The sequence below is a fragment of the Physella acuta genome, unplaced genomic scaffold, assembly GCF_028476545.2.
Source record: "Physella acuta isolate Inbredline_101_S28 unplaced genomic scaffold, ASM2847654v3 ptg000454l, whole genome shotgun sequence".
Classification (NCBI taxonomy): Eukaryota; Metazoa; Mollusca; class Gastropoda; family Physidae; genus Physella; species Physella acuta.
In genome coordinates this window covers 410,774-430,921 of record NW_026731973.1, presented here as the reverse complement: position 1 = coordinate 430,921, position 20,148 = coordinate 410,774, and the positions used below count along the sequence as shown (strand labels likewise).

The following is a 20,148-nucleotide window of genomic DNA, read 5'->3' as shown; positions in this document are numbered from 1 at the left end:
GTTGATTTTCAAAACGCGATAAGCGCCATTTTTGAAAAAAATGAGATAAGGTGCCCATATTGTAAAGCTACTCAGTTACTATTAGGAAAACTTAATTTTAATCTTCACGGCGCAAAATTTTCATTTTATTTCTATTTTTGAAAAAAACGTTTGGTTTCAAAACGCGGCATTGTCGATTTTATTTAGCGTCAAAATGCGGTATCGATTCGGACCAATCCGGGTAAATATTACTATTTATCTGCGCATGCGCATTAAGCATCTCTAAGTGAAACAATTGTTAAAATGGCGGACTTTGATGGTCACGACGAAAGTGTTGTACTGACATTTAAGTCCAGAAAAAAGAAGAGGTCATGCACAGAAAGAGAAAAAGAAAAGATCTTTCGTCATTCAGGAGAAGGAATGATCCCGTCCATTTCGTGTAATCATATTAAAGGATTCTGCAAGGTAAGTTGTAGATAAAACTGTAACTTATCTTGACTAGGCAGGCCTGAGTTTACTTTTTTTTTAAACACGGATACATAGATCTAGTATTACTAGAATTTAGATATCTAGCTTGTTCTTTTAATTGGTGAGTGAAGTTTTGAATGTAAATGTATGAATACCAGTAGGTCTAGGCTACTGTCAGCTCTAGCTTAACATTCCAAAAGTAGGGAGAGATTCTAGATCTAATTCTAGTCTAGATTATCTACTCTACTTGTCTACTACATATTCTAGATCTAGTATCTAGGCCTACTATTTTTACTAGCTAGACGAAAGTTTTAACAATTCTAGTCAATATTATATCTAAACTTCGATTTATCATCTAGGTTGTATGTCCTCGTTTGTCTAGTCTAGCAATAACTTTAAGCAAGGCAAGGGGCTAGCCCTAGCTACTAGATCTAACTAGTAACTAGTAGTATAATTTTTAATATAAAATTAAATCTTTTATTGTAGCAAAACATACATTTGTATTATTTATTTCAGGCTCAAGATATAACACCTGATGACCTGGTGAAATGCCATGCAGATTTTTACAGCAAACTGGACAAAGTGTCACAAGATGCTGCTATAGTAGCTTTGCTTGATGTGGACAACACGAAAAGAGTGAATGATCAGAGGAAAAAACAAGACACATGACGATCAAATACTTTCTTTGTAGTGATGGAAACAAGCTGCAAGTTTGCCAGGCTTCTTTTTGTTCAGCATTGTGTACGTAAATAGCTTTACCTTCAGTTTGCTATATTGGATTTGCTCGTACTGCAGTTACTGTCAATAAAAAACTGACTATTGTCCAGAGGTTTATCCGATAATGGAAATTCTATTTTTTCAATGTTACAGTGGAATTATCTTAATAATACATGGTTAATATATCCACTTTTTTAGGGAAAAACTGGGATTCATTCAACACAAAGGAGCCTGGAAAAAAGAACTGTGTAAAGGTGGCTAAAAAGACAGATGTTCTTTGTGTTCTCGAAGCCGTAGGAGTGGAGGAGAGAATAAAGATTTCTTATGAGGCACTGCTATGTGATGCTACTGAGGATGTTGCTCATTCTAACTCTGATGTAGATAGTGCCTAGTTTGTCTGAATTATTTATTTTTTCTTGCTTCACTCATTTTTGTTTTCAACCTTTTTTTTTATTTCATACTATTTCTTTTACATTTTATGATTGTAGTATAAACTAATAAACTTTTTTCTTCTTTTAAAACTATTTTATGTTGACTTTTTTAGTTCTTTAGACTTTGTTAACACAGTTCAACAGTAGAAACGACAAGCTGTACTCTTCAAATTAAAGTCTCTCGTTAGAGACTTGCATCATTTTGAAAATGGTTCAAATAACTGAAATTACTCAATAAAAACACTTTATAGTAACAGAAAAACATGGTACAATTGTAGTAAGATGGTAACACTGGGAATATAAGTGGGTTTTAATAAAATAATAAACTAAAATATTGGACATTAGATGTATTATCAGAAAAAAATGGATATACAGCGTTTTGTAGCTTAACAAAAGCTGGATATACCTCATTTTGCAACTAAACGCAAATTTTGGGACAAAAAAAAAGCATCTTTTTATGCAGGTACATTTCAAAAACCATTCTAGTCCTATTTATATGAGGGTTATGAACCTAAATTGATAAACAGTTTTAGCAAATTGTACAATGGCTTCGTGTAGGAGAAAAGTGCGATTTTCTCGAAACCCAAATTTTGGATATATTGCATTTTGAAAATCAACTCTTCATATTTATTTTCTATTTTTATACCTAAATTAATTAATTATTTTAATCCCCACCCTTTATCCATTTAATATTTATAATCGTAAGTTCCAATTTCTCCTATCTTAGAATCATTAGTTTTAAAGTATATATTATTTAAGGACAATTATTTCCAAACAACATGCTTACAATAGGTAAAACATGTTACAAATCTTGTCAGAGTGGATTGTTTTTACTCTATATTAAATATATGACCAAAATATAATTTGTCCTAAATATTATCATTGAGCTTAAACCGTGATAAAAGTAACACTTAATGATTGCTATCTAGTCAAAGTAAATTGTGTTTAAAGAAAATAAAAGTTAACAACAATTTTACAGAATTCCCAGTCGATATTTGTAACTAAACAACTGATTGCTATTTTACACAACATTGCCCGTAGAAAAGAATCAACTGAATTGGTTTCTTTTGACGGATTAATAAGGGTAAGTATGGTTTATTAACTAATCAAATAATAAGTGCTGGATGACATTAAGGTAAATATATAACAACACAATTATAAAATTCAAAGTTTGTTTTTTAACATTGCTTTGTGACTTTAAAATATCATCAGTTGATGCAATGTTCCTATTAGCAATCCATTGAATTTAAACTACTGTAATTTTAGCTTACTGATTGTCAATCGATTAATAACGTATTAAGAGTGAATGTTTATACAGAAACAAAACAATATGTATTTAGTATTCAGTTGAGGATCAATTTTGATTCTACAATATGCTAGTCAGGCATTAGAGTAGTATAATGGCAAGTTGTTATCAAGGAAACATGGGTTATAATGGTACCATTCAGACTTAGCAATAATTCTAACATAGTAAAGCACCAGTTTAACACATTGCGATACCAGCCTAATATAATCAATTTACAGTTAACCAAGTACACGGGGTATTAGCCATGTCCACTACGCATCTATAGTAATGATTTTTATTTTTCGTGTTGCCACAATTAAGCGTAAAGCAAAACATAATTATTAAAATTACAGGAGAAAATGCATCTTGCTTCTCTTCGATAGGAAAATATAGAAGTCGCTGCCACATTCCGCCCGTTGTGAAATAGTTTCAGTATTGAGTACATTATTTGGTCTCGGGAACAGAAGTCATGTTTTGATTCCATTAAATTAACATAAATGTTGCGTTGCCTGTGTTAAAGCACCGCAGTCCTTTGTTTTTAAATTACCAACGAAGTTTAAAGTAAACAGAGGAAGAAATTAGTGGATCCATAGTCACAGAATCTAATCTGATTATATGTTGTTACTTAGGATTGGGTTAAGAACACATTGTTTTTTTATCACGGGTCCAACTAGATCCAGTAATTTGTTTTCATATAATAATCCAGCTCGTCGACTAGTAAAGCCGCCTGTCCATATAAAATAATATAAATTCACAAATGCATATGTGACGTCGTGTTCGACCTAGAAATGAATAAAATGTGTAACATAGTTTTAAAATTATATTAACGATGTGATAAAAAAATTTAATTAGAGACATATGTTTTCATCTTGTATTAAAATGAATTTTCCCCCTCACATTTCGTTTGGCAAACATACCATGTTTGTGCAGGTACTGAAAGATGTAACACTTTCCAACGTTCGTGATTCACTCATAAAGAAGATGTTGCTCTCGTTGATTGTTGCAGAGTCTGATATTGTAGTAACAACAACTGGTATGTTGAACTATTTTCTTCTTTATATGAGTTATTTAACAGCATTAGTCTACTCGTTAATTCGAAGAAATTAAAAATAAATGACAGTATAGAACACATTAACATGACATAATTTGAAATGATAAATGTTGTATTTTATTTCCAAATTGTATCAAATTTTAATAATGATATCGATATGACGACACTTGTTGACATATGCATTTGTATTTGTTGTGTATAAAAGAGGAAATCAAAACTGCAATTGATTACATCAGACAAGCTTCTGCGGATTCACGTAGAACACATGGCGGCTTTCATATTTCTGAGTTACTTCAAGCTCTTCCGAAATTCGCGAAACACCCAGAAGCTCGCTTAGAGGTACTTATTAAAAAAAAATTGTTTTGTTACATGAATGTCTTACTTTTTGAATATTCAAGTAAGTGAGCGACACATTAGCACACAGTTTAATATATATTATAATAATTATTACCTGTTGGTGGCACTAGACACATGGGGCAGATGATGAATTAGATTTCATCTGTTTTAGAAACTGAATAAGATGGAAGCATAACGTTGTCATCGCTATGCCTAACCTTCTTTGCTTTTCCTATCATAACGTAGGTACGGCCTACCCATAAAAGTTGGGTGTCGAAACTTTCGGGTAAACAGTCTAAAACTCTCTATCGCTCAGCCAGGCCGTCCCACATAAAAGATTTAGTTACCCAATACTTGCAAACACTGGCATTTAAAAAGAAACAGCGCCTACTAATACAAACGTGGCATTATTGTCTCATTTCATTTAATCAATCGAACAACAAAGCAATCGTGATTCCACTGTAACAACGTGCAAGTATTAATATTTAATTGAATAAAATATAACAAATATATCCTACAACAAAATATAAGTCACGGGCAGGATTAATGTGATAATAAAAACAGCAGCAGTGTACAATTGTTATCTCGGGACAATTTCGCAAGAGGCAAAATAAGAACATTGGAGTTAACTTAAGATATCAAATAGGTCGGATAACAACGTAACTCTACATGTGTTTGCGACCATTAAAGCTAGGATTAGATACTTATTAATAACAGAAGTAACTGCATAAGTAAATGTTAATGTGTTACAAAAAATATTTTTTAACAACGGTATTATCATCATTCCTTTGTGGCCCCTAGGGGGCAAAGGGCTGCAACCACACATCTCCATTGGACTCGGTTTTGGGCTGCTCCCTTTATCTGTGCCCATGTGTGCCCAGCTGTTTTCAGCTTTTCTTCAACCGTTCTTCTCCATGTCTTCCTTGGCCGGCCCACCCGCCTTTTCCCTGGGGATTCCAGTCCAAAGCGTGTTTTGCGATGTTTTCTTTTTCTTTTTTTAATATATGTCCGATCCATCCCCATTTACGGACCTTGATATCTGTCTCTATTGGCTGTTGCTTTAAAGTTCGCCTCAGGTCTTTGTTGATATTTTGTCTGGCCATCTTATTTTAAGTATATGCCGTAAGCATTTGTTTACGAATGCCTGTAGCTTATTAGTATTTGTCTTCGTAACCCTCCAAGTGTCCGAACCATAGAGCAGCACTGTCTTGACTTTTGAGTTGAAAAGCCCAATTTTGCTCCGGAGTGACAGGGCCGTGGACCTCCACATCGTGCGCAGTGAGTTGAAGGCCCATCTAGCCTTGTTGATACGGCATTTTATGTCCTCGTCTGCTTCCGTCCTTATTGATCATGCTTCCCAGATATGTGAATGTTTTCGTTTCACATCTTCTTAGTTTAGCTGTATGGGCAGGTCCTGGCTGTTATTGATTCTGATGACCTCTGTTTTATTTTTATTGATTTTTAGTCCAACTTTGGAGGCTTCTTCAGATAGCCGATTTAGTTTGGCTTGCGTATGTTGATGCTTGTGAGATAGAAGGCAGATGTCATCGGCAAAATCAAGATCTTTCAGCCTTTTGGTGAAACTCCACTGGATTCCTGTGTCGTTTTTTTGTGGTTTTCAGCATGATCCAGTCGATTACCATCAAGAATATCATTGGCGATAGCATTCATCCTTGTCTTACTTCCGTCGTCACCGTGAATGGTTTGTTAGTTTTACCTTGTGTATTACTTGACTGGTGGAGTCTTCATATAGTTTCTGAGTGATAGATATACATTTGTTGGGTATTCCATAGTGGCTCATTAACTTCCAGATGACATCTCTATTCACACTGTCAAACGCCTTTTCAAAGTCGACAAAATTCATGTATAAGGGGGATTGCCACTCAAGAGACTGTTCGATAATGATGCGCAGCGTGGCAATGTGGTCAGTACATGACCTGTCTTGACGAAAACCAGCTTGTTCTTGTCTCAACTTTTTGTCCAAGGCATCTCTAAGTCTCTCTAGGATGATTCTTGTCAGCACCTTACTTGGGACTGAAAGAAGCATTATCCCTCTCCAGTTGTTGCATTGTGTAAGGTGTCGCTTCTTTTCTTTATCCGCTTTATCAGGTATCCCAGTTTCCAGTCAGATGGGATTATCTCTTCTTCCCAAATCGGTTTTAGTAGAGGATGTAGTATGTCTGCTGATATGGCTGGGTCTGCTTTTAGCGCCCCTGGTGGGATGCCGTCCGGACCAGCTGCTTTGCCATTTTTCGTGTTCTTTATTGCTCCTATTGTTTCTAAATTTGTGGGTGGATCTGTACACACATTTAGAAGTGGTTTGCAGGTGGTATATCAGGGATGTTTGATGAGAGAGGATGGTTTAAAATCTCATCAAAGTGCTGTACCCATCTGTCTCTCTGTTCTGTGTCACTTGTTAAGATATTCCCTACTTTATCCTTTACTGGTTTGTTGGGGTTGATATTCTTGCGTGATAGGGTCCTGGTTACTTCATAGAGCCTCTTCATTTTTCTAACAACAGTATTATTACGATACAAAACCCAAAGCGTGGCAAAGAGGATTCCAACGGGGTCCCATCTGTTTCGTGGAGAGGTTCCACAATATAAACTACGAATCTAATACCATACTTTCCCCTTATCTTATCTTATACGAGTAAATAACGTGGACAATCTGCACATTCTGAGTAGACAGTGCACCTGTACCACACATGTAGATAGTGGCACGCTGCGATTGACCGCTAAGTAAGATGACCACCGGGTAATGAGCTAAATGAGAATATTAGAAAGGAACAAAAAGGAACTTTCATTTTTTATGTATACCAGAGATCTTCACATGTGTAACATTCGCTTGAGGGGCTCAGACTCATATTCTGTTTTTTTCTTTTGTAATGTGATTTACTCCTCACAGTACTTTATCTTTAGCATCACTACCAGTATAGAAGCATATGGTAACTGCCAATCATAAATCCATTTTGCTTCTGTCTTAAGGGACTTAGCCATACAAGAGTTCGCATATCATTTGTATCTCTTAATAAGTCATCGTGTACACTTAAACATAATATAAGATGAACTATTTTAGAAACGTTTTGCCAGTTTATGGGGAAAAAATATGAATAAATGTTCTAACAAAACCCTTTTCACACAGCTTATTAGACAAGCGCTTTGTATTAACTACAGTGATCAACATAGGGACCGCAGAGAAAAAAACTAGTTTTTTTTTGTAGGTCTAATTTTGCTCGTGACTTGAATGTGTTAAAAAATTCGAAATGCGACTATTCAAATTTCATCAACCTATGTAATCACATGGCACCAGGAAATATTTAATTCATTGATAGAGCTCTATATTATAATGTGTTGTCTATAACTTCTAATATATAACTTGTGGACTATCTTACGGTTAAGATCAGGTGTCTGCAATAGCAATTTAACAATACTATCCGCATTTTAACCTCTTGGGTAGTTTTGTAAGTATAAACTAAGAACATTTCTAAAAGTTATTATTTTGTATATTAATTCACATAAATATGCTGAATGATTTTGATTAAAAATAGCCAGTAATTTATTGGATTTACTTGTGTGTTAAAAAGCATGGTAATAATAATTAAATCAGTAAGTGATCATTGAATAACTATCTTATAATTTCAACTCATGCATAACAAATGATTATATTTCAAAATATTGTAAACAAGCAATACCATTTCACTAAAATAAAACATTTAAAGTTAACGGCGTATTGATATCGACCATTAGTTACGATACGAGATTAAAGTACAAGGTCGACAATACTATTACAACGCTTGAACCATCAAGTAGCATTTAGACTCTCCTGTTTCTTTGTTTTTAATTATGCTTGAAATTAAATTAACTTTACGTTGATCATACCTGAACGATGACTAAACCAAACGATGTCTGAACTAAATGACATTTTTAGAATAACTTTACACCATTTATTGAGGACGGAAAGAATAGTTCAACACCCTAGCGCAACAAGACGCACACTGCCCTAAACTTATTCCCCCAGATTCAACGACACTACTCTCAAAGTTCTCGTACTTGCGTACCGTATAAAATAGTCACAAACTGTGTTTATACAAATACCTTTTATAATACTGATACGCTTTCTGATACCTTTCATAACACAATCTCTAAATGTGATAACAATAATCATTAAAAATAAACAATAAAATAGGTAACTTAGCTTTCATGTTAATTATATCCTTGCACAGATTATTTCTTTAATCGACACGTTGAAAGAAGTCATTGCTGATAATGATCAGGAGCAGCTGCAGCATGTAATGGACTTATTAAAAGAGATGACAATAGATAAGGTGGCCAGCGAGCAAATAATACAAAATGAAGGTCTCACGGACAGTTTGTCAAAGCTGGACAGTTCTGGAAACAGCGATATTTATGAACACGTCACTTCTATTTTTTGGAATGCAGGACAAACAGCTGAATGTTTTCCGAAAAATGCAGGTAAATGCATTGCATTTGATTATTACTTAAATTTACTCTTAATAATTTAAGTACACACTAAGTACAAAATAACGCCTGGCAGAATAAAAATAAATCATATAACGCATGCCGAGGTTAAAACCAGTTATTTAAATAACTCAACTGCATACATTTATATCCATTCTTTTTTTCTAAAACAGAAAGAGTCGTGTCTCTAGATTTCCCAAAAGAGTTTACAGTTGAAGCTGAACCGTTAGGTCAAGGAGCGTTTGGTAGTGTACATCTTGTCAGAGATACAAGTAGGCCTGAGGATAAAAAATTTGTCGCCAAAAGAATTAATTTTACAAAAGAGATGGTAAAACTGAAACATTTCATTTTATTCCACTCAAGGAACTAAAACTAATTTGCTTTCTTTAACAGAAGATTTGTTTGCTCAAGAGTTCTTTTACATATTTTAGCAAACAAAGTTTTTATGAAAGCAAACATATTAGATTTATATTCTTTTTTCAGTGCATTTAAATGATTGTTGCTCTAAAGGTTTTTTGTATTTGTTTTAATTTTTTTACTTTTTAGTGATTGATACCAAATGCAATTTAATAGCGGATGTCAAACATTTCGAATCAAGCGTGTAATATTAAAAAATATGATTATTTTTTTCATGAACACTGTAATAAAAAATTATGTTTCTAAACTTTTTTTTCCACTCATTTTTACATTATGAATTATGAAATCCAAAAGAATCTAAAAGTGCAAGAAATCTGTCAGGTATAAGCGATTTTCTTTGCGAAATCAGAAATTCTAAAAGTACTATTTTCAGTTAAGGGTAATCACTCGAAATCCAGCTTACTGAAACGTACAGTATGATCGCTATTTTAGAAACTATAAATGGAACAAAGTACAACTTCTGATTTTTTGAGAAAGTTATCGTAATCAAAGTATAATACCTTATTCTTAATTTTGTCCACCTGGATGAAACAGACATTGAGTAAAATACCACTTCCGATTACCGAAAATCGTTCAAAATGTAACAGAGATCTCCCCATACAATGTAATACTTATATGTGAAATTTCGTTCACCTAACTTAAAGTATACCCAAGTCACATGCAGCTCTTTTGTACTGAATTTATTTGTCAATGAAGGCTAATAAACATTAAAATGTACGTTTTAAATAAAAAAAAAAGAATATAGTATTAAATACATTATTTAATCTATACAATTAGATACAAACATTATATAATGTATTATTACATTTTATTACAGGAAGTCTGTAAAAAAGAGGCAGAAATTCTTATCAAGACAAAGCACAAACGTATCGTTCAATTTTATGGTTATCAGAGGAAAACAGATACATTTTTTATTTTTTTGGAATTTATTAAAAATGTAAAAAAAAAAAATAATTAAGAAGTTTTTTTTTTAATTTTACCAACTTGTTATTTAACTATTCATTTGCTGTGTTAAGGTGATATCCATGTTGATTTTCAACAAATCAAAGCTTCGGCGCTATCAATAGAAACTTTGTTTTGCTTTATTCTGTAAATATAATTAAATAAATTATAAAAATAAATATATGGTAGATCAATAACTATTTTTAAACGCAATAATAAAGAAAAAGAAATAAATAAAGAAAAGCATCGTTAGTATTAATATTTTTAAAAACATATAATACGCAAAAACTAAAATTAATATATTTATCGAAATTTGTCAGGGAAATCTTGCATCGCATATCTCTCTGAAAGGAAATCTTGATGAAACGTTGACTCGAGATTTTACGTTTCAAATTTTGGAGGGTGTCGATTACCTGCATCAAAAAGGCATACTGCATAGGGATATTAAAGGTATTTAAAAATCAATCAAACACAAAATAAATCTGCAATATAATTACATTATTTTTAATTAACCGTCTGAGACAAGTAAAATAGAGATAGAATGTTTTTTTTCCTTAATAAATCGTTAGGCAACAACATCCTAATGGAAGACGACATGAACATAAAGTTAACTGATTTTGGAATTTCTGAATATATTGATGAGGAGGGAGTGGCAACAGAGATAGGAACAGTACGATATATGGCTCCAGAAGTGATTTACACGGAAGGCGGCAAGATTATAAAGTACAAAAGCAGTGCTGATATATGGTAAGCAATATTTCTTTTACCTGTATGTAATGTTGATTATTAACGAACCACGAAAATAATGTGATTTATTTTAGTTATTTCAGTTCCAACATGAAGTTCAACTCTATATTGCAGTCAACACAAAAAATGTAAAATATTTAGATTATTACAATTTTCGCTGTCATAAATTTTTTAAAGCCCTATGTCATATGTAAAATACATGTTGTGTTACATTTCTAACCGTGATTCGATGTGCAAGCCGCCAATGCTATTTTTTTTTCTAAAATCATAGTAAGATAAAAAAAAATTCGTAAATTAAACAACGCCCTGCCTCATTTTTATCCACACATTAACAAAATATCTCTATTTTATTTGCGGACTTTATGTTCGAAATTATTGGTATTGCCAATTTTCATGTGTTTTTCATTGTGTTTTTTTCCGTGACTTTATTTCCTGTTACTGTTTTTTTCATTTTTATTTAATCGGGTATTATATCTCTGCTTAGTGCTGCTATTGACTTACTAAAAGCGAAGAGGAGCTCAACCGTCACGCTGCTATCAACATGTGTGGTTTTTATTTTGCTTTAAAATGTAACATTAAACTCGGATTTTATTTTCTACAGGAGTGTTGGCTGCACTGTTATAGAGATGTTGACAGGAAAACCACCCAACTCCTCCTTGATCTCAGCGCAAGCCCTGTTTAGAACATCCATGGGGGAGCTGCGTTACCAACTTCCTCCAACATCATCAGTTTACTTAAGAGAATTTTTAGACAAGGTTTTACACAGCAAAGCTAAAGAAAGACCAACAGCCAACTGGCTGTTGAAAAATGACCCATTTATCCTTGGATTCCAAAGTAGATATGATGAGCATGGTACTTTACTAAAACAAAACGGCGATTGAAAAAGAAATGAAATAATGTTAATGTCGTTCATCGTGTAGTTATATTTGTAGTGTGAAAACCTCGATAGGACAGGATAATCTGCATATATTGTGCGTCTATTACATTAATTCTTGTCACCAGTTATAGGCTAGCTGGTATGTCAGCAGTAAAAACTAGGATCCATGTGAAAGGATTTTTTTTTACTTCGTGTCACTTCGTGTCACAAATTTAGTTTTAAATATACATGCCTTGGATATGTAACGTCTACTGTAAGATCAGAGAGGAATATTGCTGAGATTGTTTGTTGGACAAATGTCCAGCTAGCAAGTTGGAGTATAATTATGTTTATATTCGATAAATAATGTGTTGTAACATGAATACAATATTTTTCAAGTTTAATTTTGTTAAATTACTATGGCAAAATTGTTTACGGAAATAATTATGTTAGAGTTTACAAATGTAAGTTATAACTTTATTTAAAAACTTAATACATGATAAATACAAATAAATACATAATTTAAAATAGGATTGTATACATGCATTATAAATTCCGTTTGTAGGTTTTACATATTATATATATATATATATATATATGTATATATATATATATATATATATATATATATAAACACTGTGTTTGACTATTTATGTCCTAAAGTTTTTAAGTAATTGTGCCTGTCATATATTATAATTTTTTCACGGAATGTTTTGTATATTCTCTACGTTTCAAGTTTAATATGTTTTAATACTACTACTTTTATTATTTTGAGACAGCGTATGTGAATAAAATAGCGCAGGACTGTTATTTTACAGTCGCCAGTTTTACTTTACATTGGACTCCGTATCATAATTACATAATTATCCACGCTCTTATTGGTACCTGATTTATGGAAAGGCTTGGCGTAGTTATGACCAACAAAGAAGCGGGAGGCGATACAATATACATTGTTTATCATTGCCAAACTTCCATTTGCGTTGTCGGTTTTTAAGTCCTAAGATTTTAATAATGTACATTTCACATTTTAAATTTGTATCACACAGTAGCGTACGCAGGGGGGGGGGGGGGAGCAGGGAGAGCGGCCGCTTCCCCTCTGGCCATTTTCAGCAAAGTGGCGCCTTTTTTGGAAACTTTTTAAGCTCAAAGTTTTAAACAATGATATTTGTTAAAAAATATTTTTGGTCGGCACATCTATGTAAATCACAAGATTTCTTTTCATGCAGCAATTAAGCATTATTGTACTAGTCTAGTAGTGTCTACGTATTTTAACAGCTGCATCAGTTTGCCATTCTAAAAATAACCATTACGATGATTTGCAATGTTTAAAAAACCTCTACGGGTAGTAAGACTTGGCAAGAGGGGTGTTAAGTTTAAGGAAACTGTATAATGTTTTTGCTAACGAATAATTGAATTAGAAAATGTTATACATAAAACTTCACACATAATTACTTTATATATACAGTTTGAATCGTGTGATTAATTAAAAAAAAATTACAATACAGAAACAAATACAACTGATGTGGCACCTCTATTTAAATTTACTTATGAGCAAACTGCGTAGTGGTGGGGAAATTTTGACAAAGTCAACAACGTCATCACGATGAAGTAGTAGTATTCTTACAGTTTGGGCCATAGTGATTACGATTACAAATTATATGAAACAGTTACAAGCCCCTCCCCCATGGACCCCTCTGTAAAAAAAAAAAATTGTCATAATACCAATGCTACTTATTTAAATCTATTTCTGTAATATGTATTTGTGTAATATATATATTTGTGTAATATATATGTATGTTTAGAACAGTCATCTAAAAACTGACGATATGTTCACTCTGAGTTGGTTATCTCCCCCCACCCCCCCCCACCCACCCCCCACACACACATCTCACCACCACAATTGTGTAGAGCGACATTAATGTCACACCTAGGTATACACTGGGTTTGAATAATTGACCTAAAGTGACCGGACAGTGGTGGATGAAGTCGAACCCACCCACCCCCCCCCCCCCCTTCCCTTCCGAACCCACACCGGATTGATCTGTTAAGTACATGTAGAAAAACGCGTAATGATGTACCAAAGTACAATGCCGCCAGAAAATTAGCTTTTTAAACGTAAAACTCTGTGAATATGGTTTTTGCAAGTACCAGTAAAAAGGTGTGTGATCAATACAGTGATCTAACCCATACATATCACCATATTAAATTATTATTTTTAAAGAACACAAAGATGCAGCAGTTAGTTAAAAATAAATGATCTGAACTAAAATACCAACATTTAGTTAAATGTAGGCTGTTATTCCGAGGGTTTTTCTATTATATCAAAAATTGTGGTTTTATACCAACTCTGATTCTAAAAACTTTCATTATGCTGTAATACTTTAGCATTTATGATGACGATATTAAATTCTGATTATAGACAAAAACATTTTGTATACACGAATAGTGTTGAACAATTTCATTATAATCTAAAGTAATTATTTATTTGTTTCGACATGTATAATTAACTGTGTAGATATATACATATTTACATTAAGAGAGTGATTATTTCCCCTATTTCACTTGTCTTAAAAAATTTCCCAGGAATTTATATGTAAGAAAATTTTTTTACAAGAATTACAAAACAGATTGTGTTACGTTCATTGTTTTTGGTTGTAGTATGTGTATATTTTTTTTGTTTAGCTTGATACAATTTTTGTTTTGTCGGCCTACATTGTGTGTTTTTTTCTTATTTCTTCAGTGCTACTTTCAATTTATTTTACATCATAGCGAAGTAATGATACAGCTAGTAATTATATATAAGTATATATATATATATATATATATATATATATATATATATATATATATATATATATATATATATATATTTATATATAATACACGCATATTGAACGTGTTAAAGATTCGGCGCATTTTTTGCTCTTTTCGCTCCCCCTACAACGAAAACCTGGATACGCCTCTGGTATCACATAATGTTTTTAAAAAACTATATATTTCAGTATTAATATGTTTTGATTCTAGATTTTTTTTCTTTACAAAAGGTGTCGTGTTACTTCTCATTTTATTTTTGTCTTTTTAGTGTATATGTAAAAGCTTGTTATTATAAAAATTGTATTATTAAAAAACAAATATAGTATAATATGACTACACTTTTAGCCATCTTAATATTGAATAGATACATACAGCTGCGTGTACAAATTACAAAATGTCAAAAACAATTTAAATAATATGATATCTTAAAGTTTTTTTTTCTTTAAATAGCGTTGTGTCTGCATTGGAAAAATGGTAAATAAAAAAAAACCTGCTGTAATATAGTGTACTTTAACGATTACCTCGCAGTTTTCCGTCTTAGTCGCATCGCAGTCTCAAAGGTCGTCTTATGTTACCTTGTGGTTCATTTCGGAAACATGGAAAATAGTAATCATTCATATGAAGAGGAATAATGCAAGAAATGTTTAAACTAGTTTTAAGCTTAAGCTTTAATGTAGTTGTTTCTGAAAACTTAACCATTTTAGTTTTTGTATTTTATATATATATACATATGGGAGGTCTTATATCACTTTTGCTGAAAATGCAACTGCAAATGACAGTGATTTTAAAAAAAATAGTCTACACAATTATTGTGACAACACACTTGATAACATGTTTTCAAATTATTGTGATGCCTGTACTTCATTTTATAAATCGTTGTTATATTTTTAAATTTAAAAAAATACTTGTCTTTGATTTATTTAAATTATTATTACATAATGCAGCCAAATATTATTTATTTTTCTTTTATCTGTAATGTTGATGACAAAGTAAAACAGTCTTCTAATGATTGTTTATCTGATTTACGTTGCATTTTTTTATTTTGTGACAAATACACAATGAAAGTATTATTTACAAAAAAAAATTAATTATTCATATCATAGTAATTTGTATAACCTTTCATTTAACGTTTCATTTGTGTTTTTTTTAGGTGGCATCTTTTAGAAACGTATAAAATAATGCATATTTACAAGCTTTTATTTAACTCACTTCCTCGTCAGTCGTCAGTCGTCAATCTAGATCGAAACGCTCGAGCAAAAATTCGGACACTTCTACTTGACAGATACGGTTCACAGTTGGCACGTGGGTCAAGACATGAAAAAATGCAATCTGAAATTAAATTTGACTTTATTGGATGCCTAATTAACTTTTTAAAGAATTAATTAAAATTTTGACCAAATGAGTAGGCATTTTTATCCAACCACACCACGCCCGACATCACGTTCAATAGCGCGTTATTACGTTTCAATACGCGTGCAAATGATTTTAGTCATAAAACTCTATTGTTAATAAAAAAACATGTAAAGTACTAAAAAAAGGTCATAAAAAACGTTTTAATAACAAGCTTTTATGTACTAATGCACTAAAAAGTAGAAAATAAATTATAGACTACTATTTAAATAACTATAAAGAAAAGCGGCGGGTCTCTTCCTAAACATTAGTAAAGGTATCCAATAAAATCAACCACGCTTTTCTTTATAGTTACTTAAATAGTAGTCTATAATTTATTTTCTACTTTTTAGTGCATTTGTACATAAAAGCTTGTTATTACAACGTTTTTTATGAAATTTTTTTTTGTTCTAGTTTTACTTTGAATTATGATACTTTTTTTTTCAATGTAGTCGATGTTATAATAAATTAATTTAGATAAGTAGAAGTAAGAGGTATACTTTTATTACGAATTGCGATAAAATTCAAATTTAGTATTTACGTTATATCTTGTTAGATATTGCAATTGTTACTTGCAGTGTGTTATTATATTTAGTGCTATCCCAGAATGTTAGGTTACTGTGTAATGTATAATCATGTAACCGTGTCGTTAGTAAATTGGCTATGTAGTATTTAGAAGAAGTCTTCTGTTTTTTTAGTCCTAGGATAGAAATAATGTAACGTACTCTTTTATTGTAGGCCTATATCGTAAAAACATGATTTAACTTGCAATTTAACGTAATGCAATTAAACTGATAAAAAAAGAAAATGGAAATTACTGTAAGGTTCAACCATGAGAATAATTTTAAAACTGCTGAGAAATCTGGCGAAAAATTTACTCTCATCTGCAACAATGCCAAGAAAAATAAAACATGGAAATTTTTACAATAACAAGAGTTTAAATACAATGAAAATTAGAAAATAAATATATTTTGCTTTCTTTGTGGTTAAGGGCAGATTGCTTTGGTAAATATATTCTTTCTAATTTTGCTTTTAATACACTTGATTTTATTATTTTAAATTATTATCAGTTATAGCCCATCGTAATCTTGTTGGTAACACCCCTACACTACATTATAGGGGAATAAACGTATAAAAAGTAAATAAACAAATTGTGTAATTACAGAGGCGTAGCGACCGTTCCCGATTTGCACCCCCCCTCCCGCCCTCAAGATTTTGATTTGCACCCCGACCCTCAAGATTTCGATTTGCACCCCCCACCTCAAACTTTCGTTTCGCACCCCCTCAAGATTTCCATTTGCAACCCACCCCCCTCAAACTTTCGATTTGCACACCCCTCAACCTTTCAATTTATTTTTCCAACCCATTTTGGCGACCCCTAAGGTCGGCGCCCGGGGACATATGTCCCCCCTCGCTACGCTACTGTGTAATTATACAATTACAATTAAGTAGAAAAGGCAATTTAAAATAAAATCCTTATACATAAATGCTGTAAATTGGCTTAAGAATAACTTTCGAATACCACAGCGAACGTTTACAATAACACATACACGGGTTTAGCATTCAGAGAAATGTAGGTCAGAAAAGTATTTTTTTCACGATCTCGCACTTGACCTAAATTAAACAGCGCGCGACACACGATAGGGACTGGGGAATGTGTACTATATCAATTGGCATCATATTTCTTGTTTGCGGAACCATTCACCAAAGCACGTTGGCAAAGTTCTACCTGAAACACCTTTATATCAGCCAGACTTATCCTTGCTATTTGCTTGCGCCTCATCATGTAATCTGGCCCTATCTAGTTCTATTTGTGCTTGTTCCGCAGCCTGAGCTCTAATCCTTTCTAATTTTAATTTTGAAGCTTCTAATTTTGTAGGATATGCAGATAAGTCCTCCATCAACTTACCTTTTTTAACTCACCCAGGTATTCTTTTACTCAAAACCTTCCTAATCTAGATATTGTCCAAAGTCATACAGCCTCTTTGTCTGCTCGCCACTTAAAAAATGTAATTTCAGCTAGATTGACTATAATTCTGTCAAGTGATTGTGCAAGATGGCGTACGACTGCTGGGACTGGTTTCCGCTGCCTACCACGTGTTATGATTTTAAGAGTACCGATTTTATTAGTCATACGGCAATAGTCACAATCACTTGACAAGAGGCGTGCATTTAGCTTCTAGTTTATTTATACATATGGTTACACATTTAGTTGATGCAAATAAACAATGTTTCCATCTTCCAGATGTGGATATTAGATTTCACACCATCTTTCTCACAATTCTTGGACGAACTCAGTATCCCACTTGAGCCACACAGGTCTGTAATGATCGCCGTCTGACAGCCGCAGATCAGGCGAGCACCCCGGGTTCCTTTAAGTGTAGATATAGACAGAGATCCTCTGGACAGAATGAACGCACCAGATACTACGTGGGCTTTTTAAAATAGTCTAAGGAAACGAACACGTAGGATTGATGTGACTCAAACTAATCGTAACTGACAAATACTATTTAATTTGTGTACAAATATATACAAATGACACTAAGTCAACTCCAAAGTATAATACAAACTAAGAGCAATAGTAATCCAAACAATCAACTTACAGATCTCTCAAAGTTAATGAAATAAATCTAACAACTAGATATAAAAATCACAGTTGAGGCCTTGGTGAAATAATACACCTAGGTAAAATATCATAAACACTGAAATGGCCACAAAACACCTTATAATAAGGAAATAAAATATGCCGCCACAAACTAAACAACTAAAAAAGGCGACTCACACACACGGCACTGTTTCTATCGGGAATAGGGTCACAAGCCGCCCGGAGACTTGCCGTGCACGAGTTTATGTGCAGATCAAAACCAAGGGAGGTTACTTTAATGTCGTAAAATTATTGGTCGAGGATCTGTTAAGGATCTTTTATGTCGTAAGACCACTGGTCGAGGATCTGCTAAGGATCGGAACAACCAATTAAAATCCAATCACATGACGTGACGGAGTTCAGGTGACCGAGGAGTTCATGTAGGTAATGTAGTAATGTAAATTATCTTTATTACTGTACTATTTCTACTATTGCTGCATGTTGCAGACTAGTTAGGTTAAGTATTTATTTAAGTATTTATTATTGTATTACTTATTGGTACTTGTTTCAGTATTGTGTACTGGTCGTAACATATTTTATTACACCCGTGTATTTGTGTAGCCTACACTCGGTATTTCCAGTGATGTAAACTATTGTTTACATTTCTTTTAAGACTAAAGTCTGTTTTCTACATTGTTTTCTACCGTGTTTTCTACTGTTTTTCTACGCTTCTACTGTCTACATAGCCAGTTGGCTTGGATGTTAATGTCAATAAAGCCAGTAGTTGACAACAACAGCGTCATTCCATTGTGTGCTTTATCTCAGAGTCAGCCTTTTTTAAATGCAACACCTCAGTGGGTAATAAGCCTTCTCATTTAGTGAGTATTACATTTGAATTGTTTTTACAGTATTTCAACTGTATGATATATAATTAACAGTAAAACGAAACTACTCTATTATTGATTTGTTTAAAACTACAACAATACGATATTTATATTTTAATATTATTTCTGCAAAGTTGTATTATTTTGTGTTAAGGTAAACTATGCAAATTGTAAAAACCATTAATGCGCAGACCTCTGAAATTTAAAAAAAAAAAGATTACATTAACAGCTGCCATACTCGACTTAGGGATTACCAAAGTTTAATTGTTGAAAATTAGGCCTTGTATGTCTTTGTAAGATCGGTTTTTACGTGTTGCTTCCAATAGTTAGATTTATGCATATCTGGTATAGCTCAATTGTCTGTTGTCATTAAAATGCATATTAACACGTCTTATTTCTTTTCTTTGATTACTTTATGCACAGCACTTAATGTAATTCCTTATCATCATTAAAAAATCGTGACAAGCCTGAAATAATTCGTCCGTAACTAAAGGTTCAAATGACGTCAACAGTTTCTGAATGTTTATTGATTTGTTCAACGGAGGTTTATTTTAGAAGGTCTTTTATTTAGTGTTCTATGATTTGGTAGACTTTTTATGTAGTGTTACATTATTTGGTAGCCACTTTATCAGGAATGTTTTGGCAGCCTCCTTCTTTATTACTCTATTAGTTTGTGGCCTCTTGATGTAGTGTTCTATTTGTTGGTAGCCACTTTATGTAGTGCTCTATTAGTTGGTAGCCTCTTTATGTAGTGCTCTATTAGTTGG

General features: G+C 32.7%; 3 protein-coding genes across 3 annotated transcripts; 2 read left to right on the top strand and 1 right to left on the bottom strand.

The window, feature by feature from the left end:
* Window positions 1-1,116, top strand: LOC131943391 (uncharacterized). Its single transcript, XM_059303490.1, has 2 exons — window positions 1-444; window positions 964-1,116. Exons 1-2 carry the CDS (start codon window positions 283-285, stop codon window positions 1,114-1,116), a joined length of 315 nt encoding a protein of 104 aa, XP_059159473.1. The 5' UTR covers window positions 1-282.
* Window positions 1,117-3,550: 2,434 nt separating this feature from the next.
* On the bottom strand, window positions 3,551-6,314 carry LOC131943390 (uncharacterized). The gene is made up of 2 exons (XM_059303489.1): window positions 5,985-6,314; window positions 3,551-3,607 (listed from the first exon to the last, which is right to left on the bottom strand). Exons 1-2 carry the CDS (start codon window positions 6,312-6,314, stop codon window positions 3,551-3,553), a joined length of 387 nt encoding a protein of 128 aa, XP_059159472.1.
* Window positions 6,315-7,854: 1,540 nt separating this feature from the next.
* On the top strand, window positions 7,855-11,735 carry LOC131943389 (mitogen-activated protein kinase kinase kinase 2-like). The gene is made up of 7 exons (XM_059303487.1): window positions 7,855-7,875; window positions 8,493-8,742; window positions 8,922-9,076; window positions 9,983-10,072; window positions 10,428-10,557; window positions 10,677-10,854; window positions 11,456-11,735. The coding sequence occupies exons 1-7, from the start codon at window positions 7,855-7,857 to the stop codon at window positions 11,733-11,735; spliced, it is 1,104 nt and encodes a 367-aa protein (XP_059159470.1).
* Window positions 11,736-20,148: the final 8,413 nt, after the last annotated feature.

What these genes read in the sequence shown, in the direction of transcription:
- LOC131943391 (XM_059303490.1), top strand. Translation starts at nt 283, where the DNA reads ATGGCGGACTTTGATGGTCACGACGAAAGTGTTGTACTGACATTTAAG. An exon ending in ATATTAAAGGATTCTGCAAG is followed by an intron (nt 445 to 963) that starts GTAAGTTGTAGA and finishes TATTTATTTCAG; the next exon opens with GCTCAAGATATAACACCTGA.
- LOC131943390 (XM_059303489.1), bottom strand. Translation starts at nt 6,314, where the DNA reads ATGCTTCTTTCAGTCCCAAGTAAGGTGCTGACAAGAATCATCCTAGAG. An exon ending in CCAGTCAAGTAATACACAAG is followed by an intron (nt 3,608 to 5,984) that starts GTAAAACTAACA and finishes TTATATGGACAG; the next exon opens with GCGGCTTTACTAGTCGACGA.
- LOC131943389 (XM_059303487.1), top strand. Translation starts at nt 7,855, where the DNA reads ATGGTAATAATAATTAAATCA. An exon ending in ATCAGAGGAAAACAGATACA is followed by an intron (nt 10,073 to 10,427) that starts TTTTTTATTTTT and finishes GAAATTTGTCAG; the next exon opens with GGAAATCTTGCATCGCATAT. An exon ending in ACTGCATAGGGATATTAAAG is followed by an intron (nt 10,558 to 10,676) that starts GTATTTAAAAAT and finishes ATAAATCGTTAG; the next exon opens with GCAACAACATCCTAATGGAA.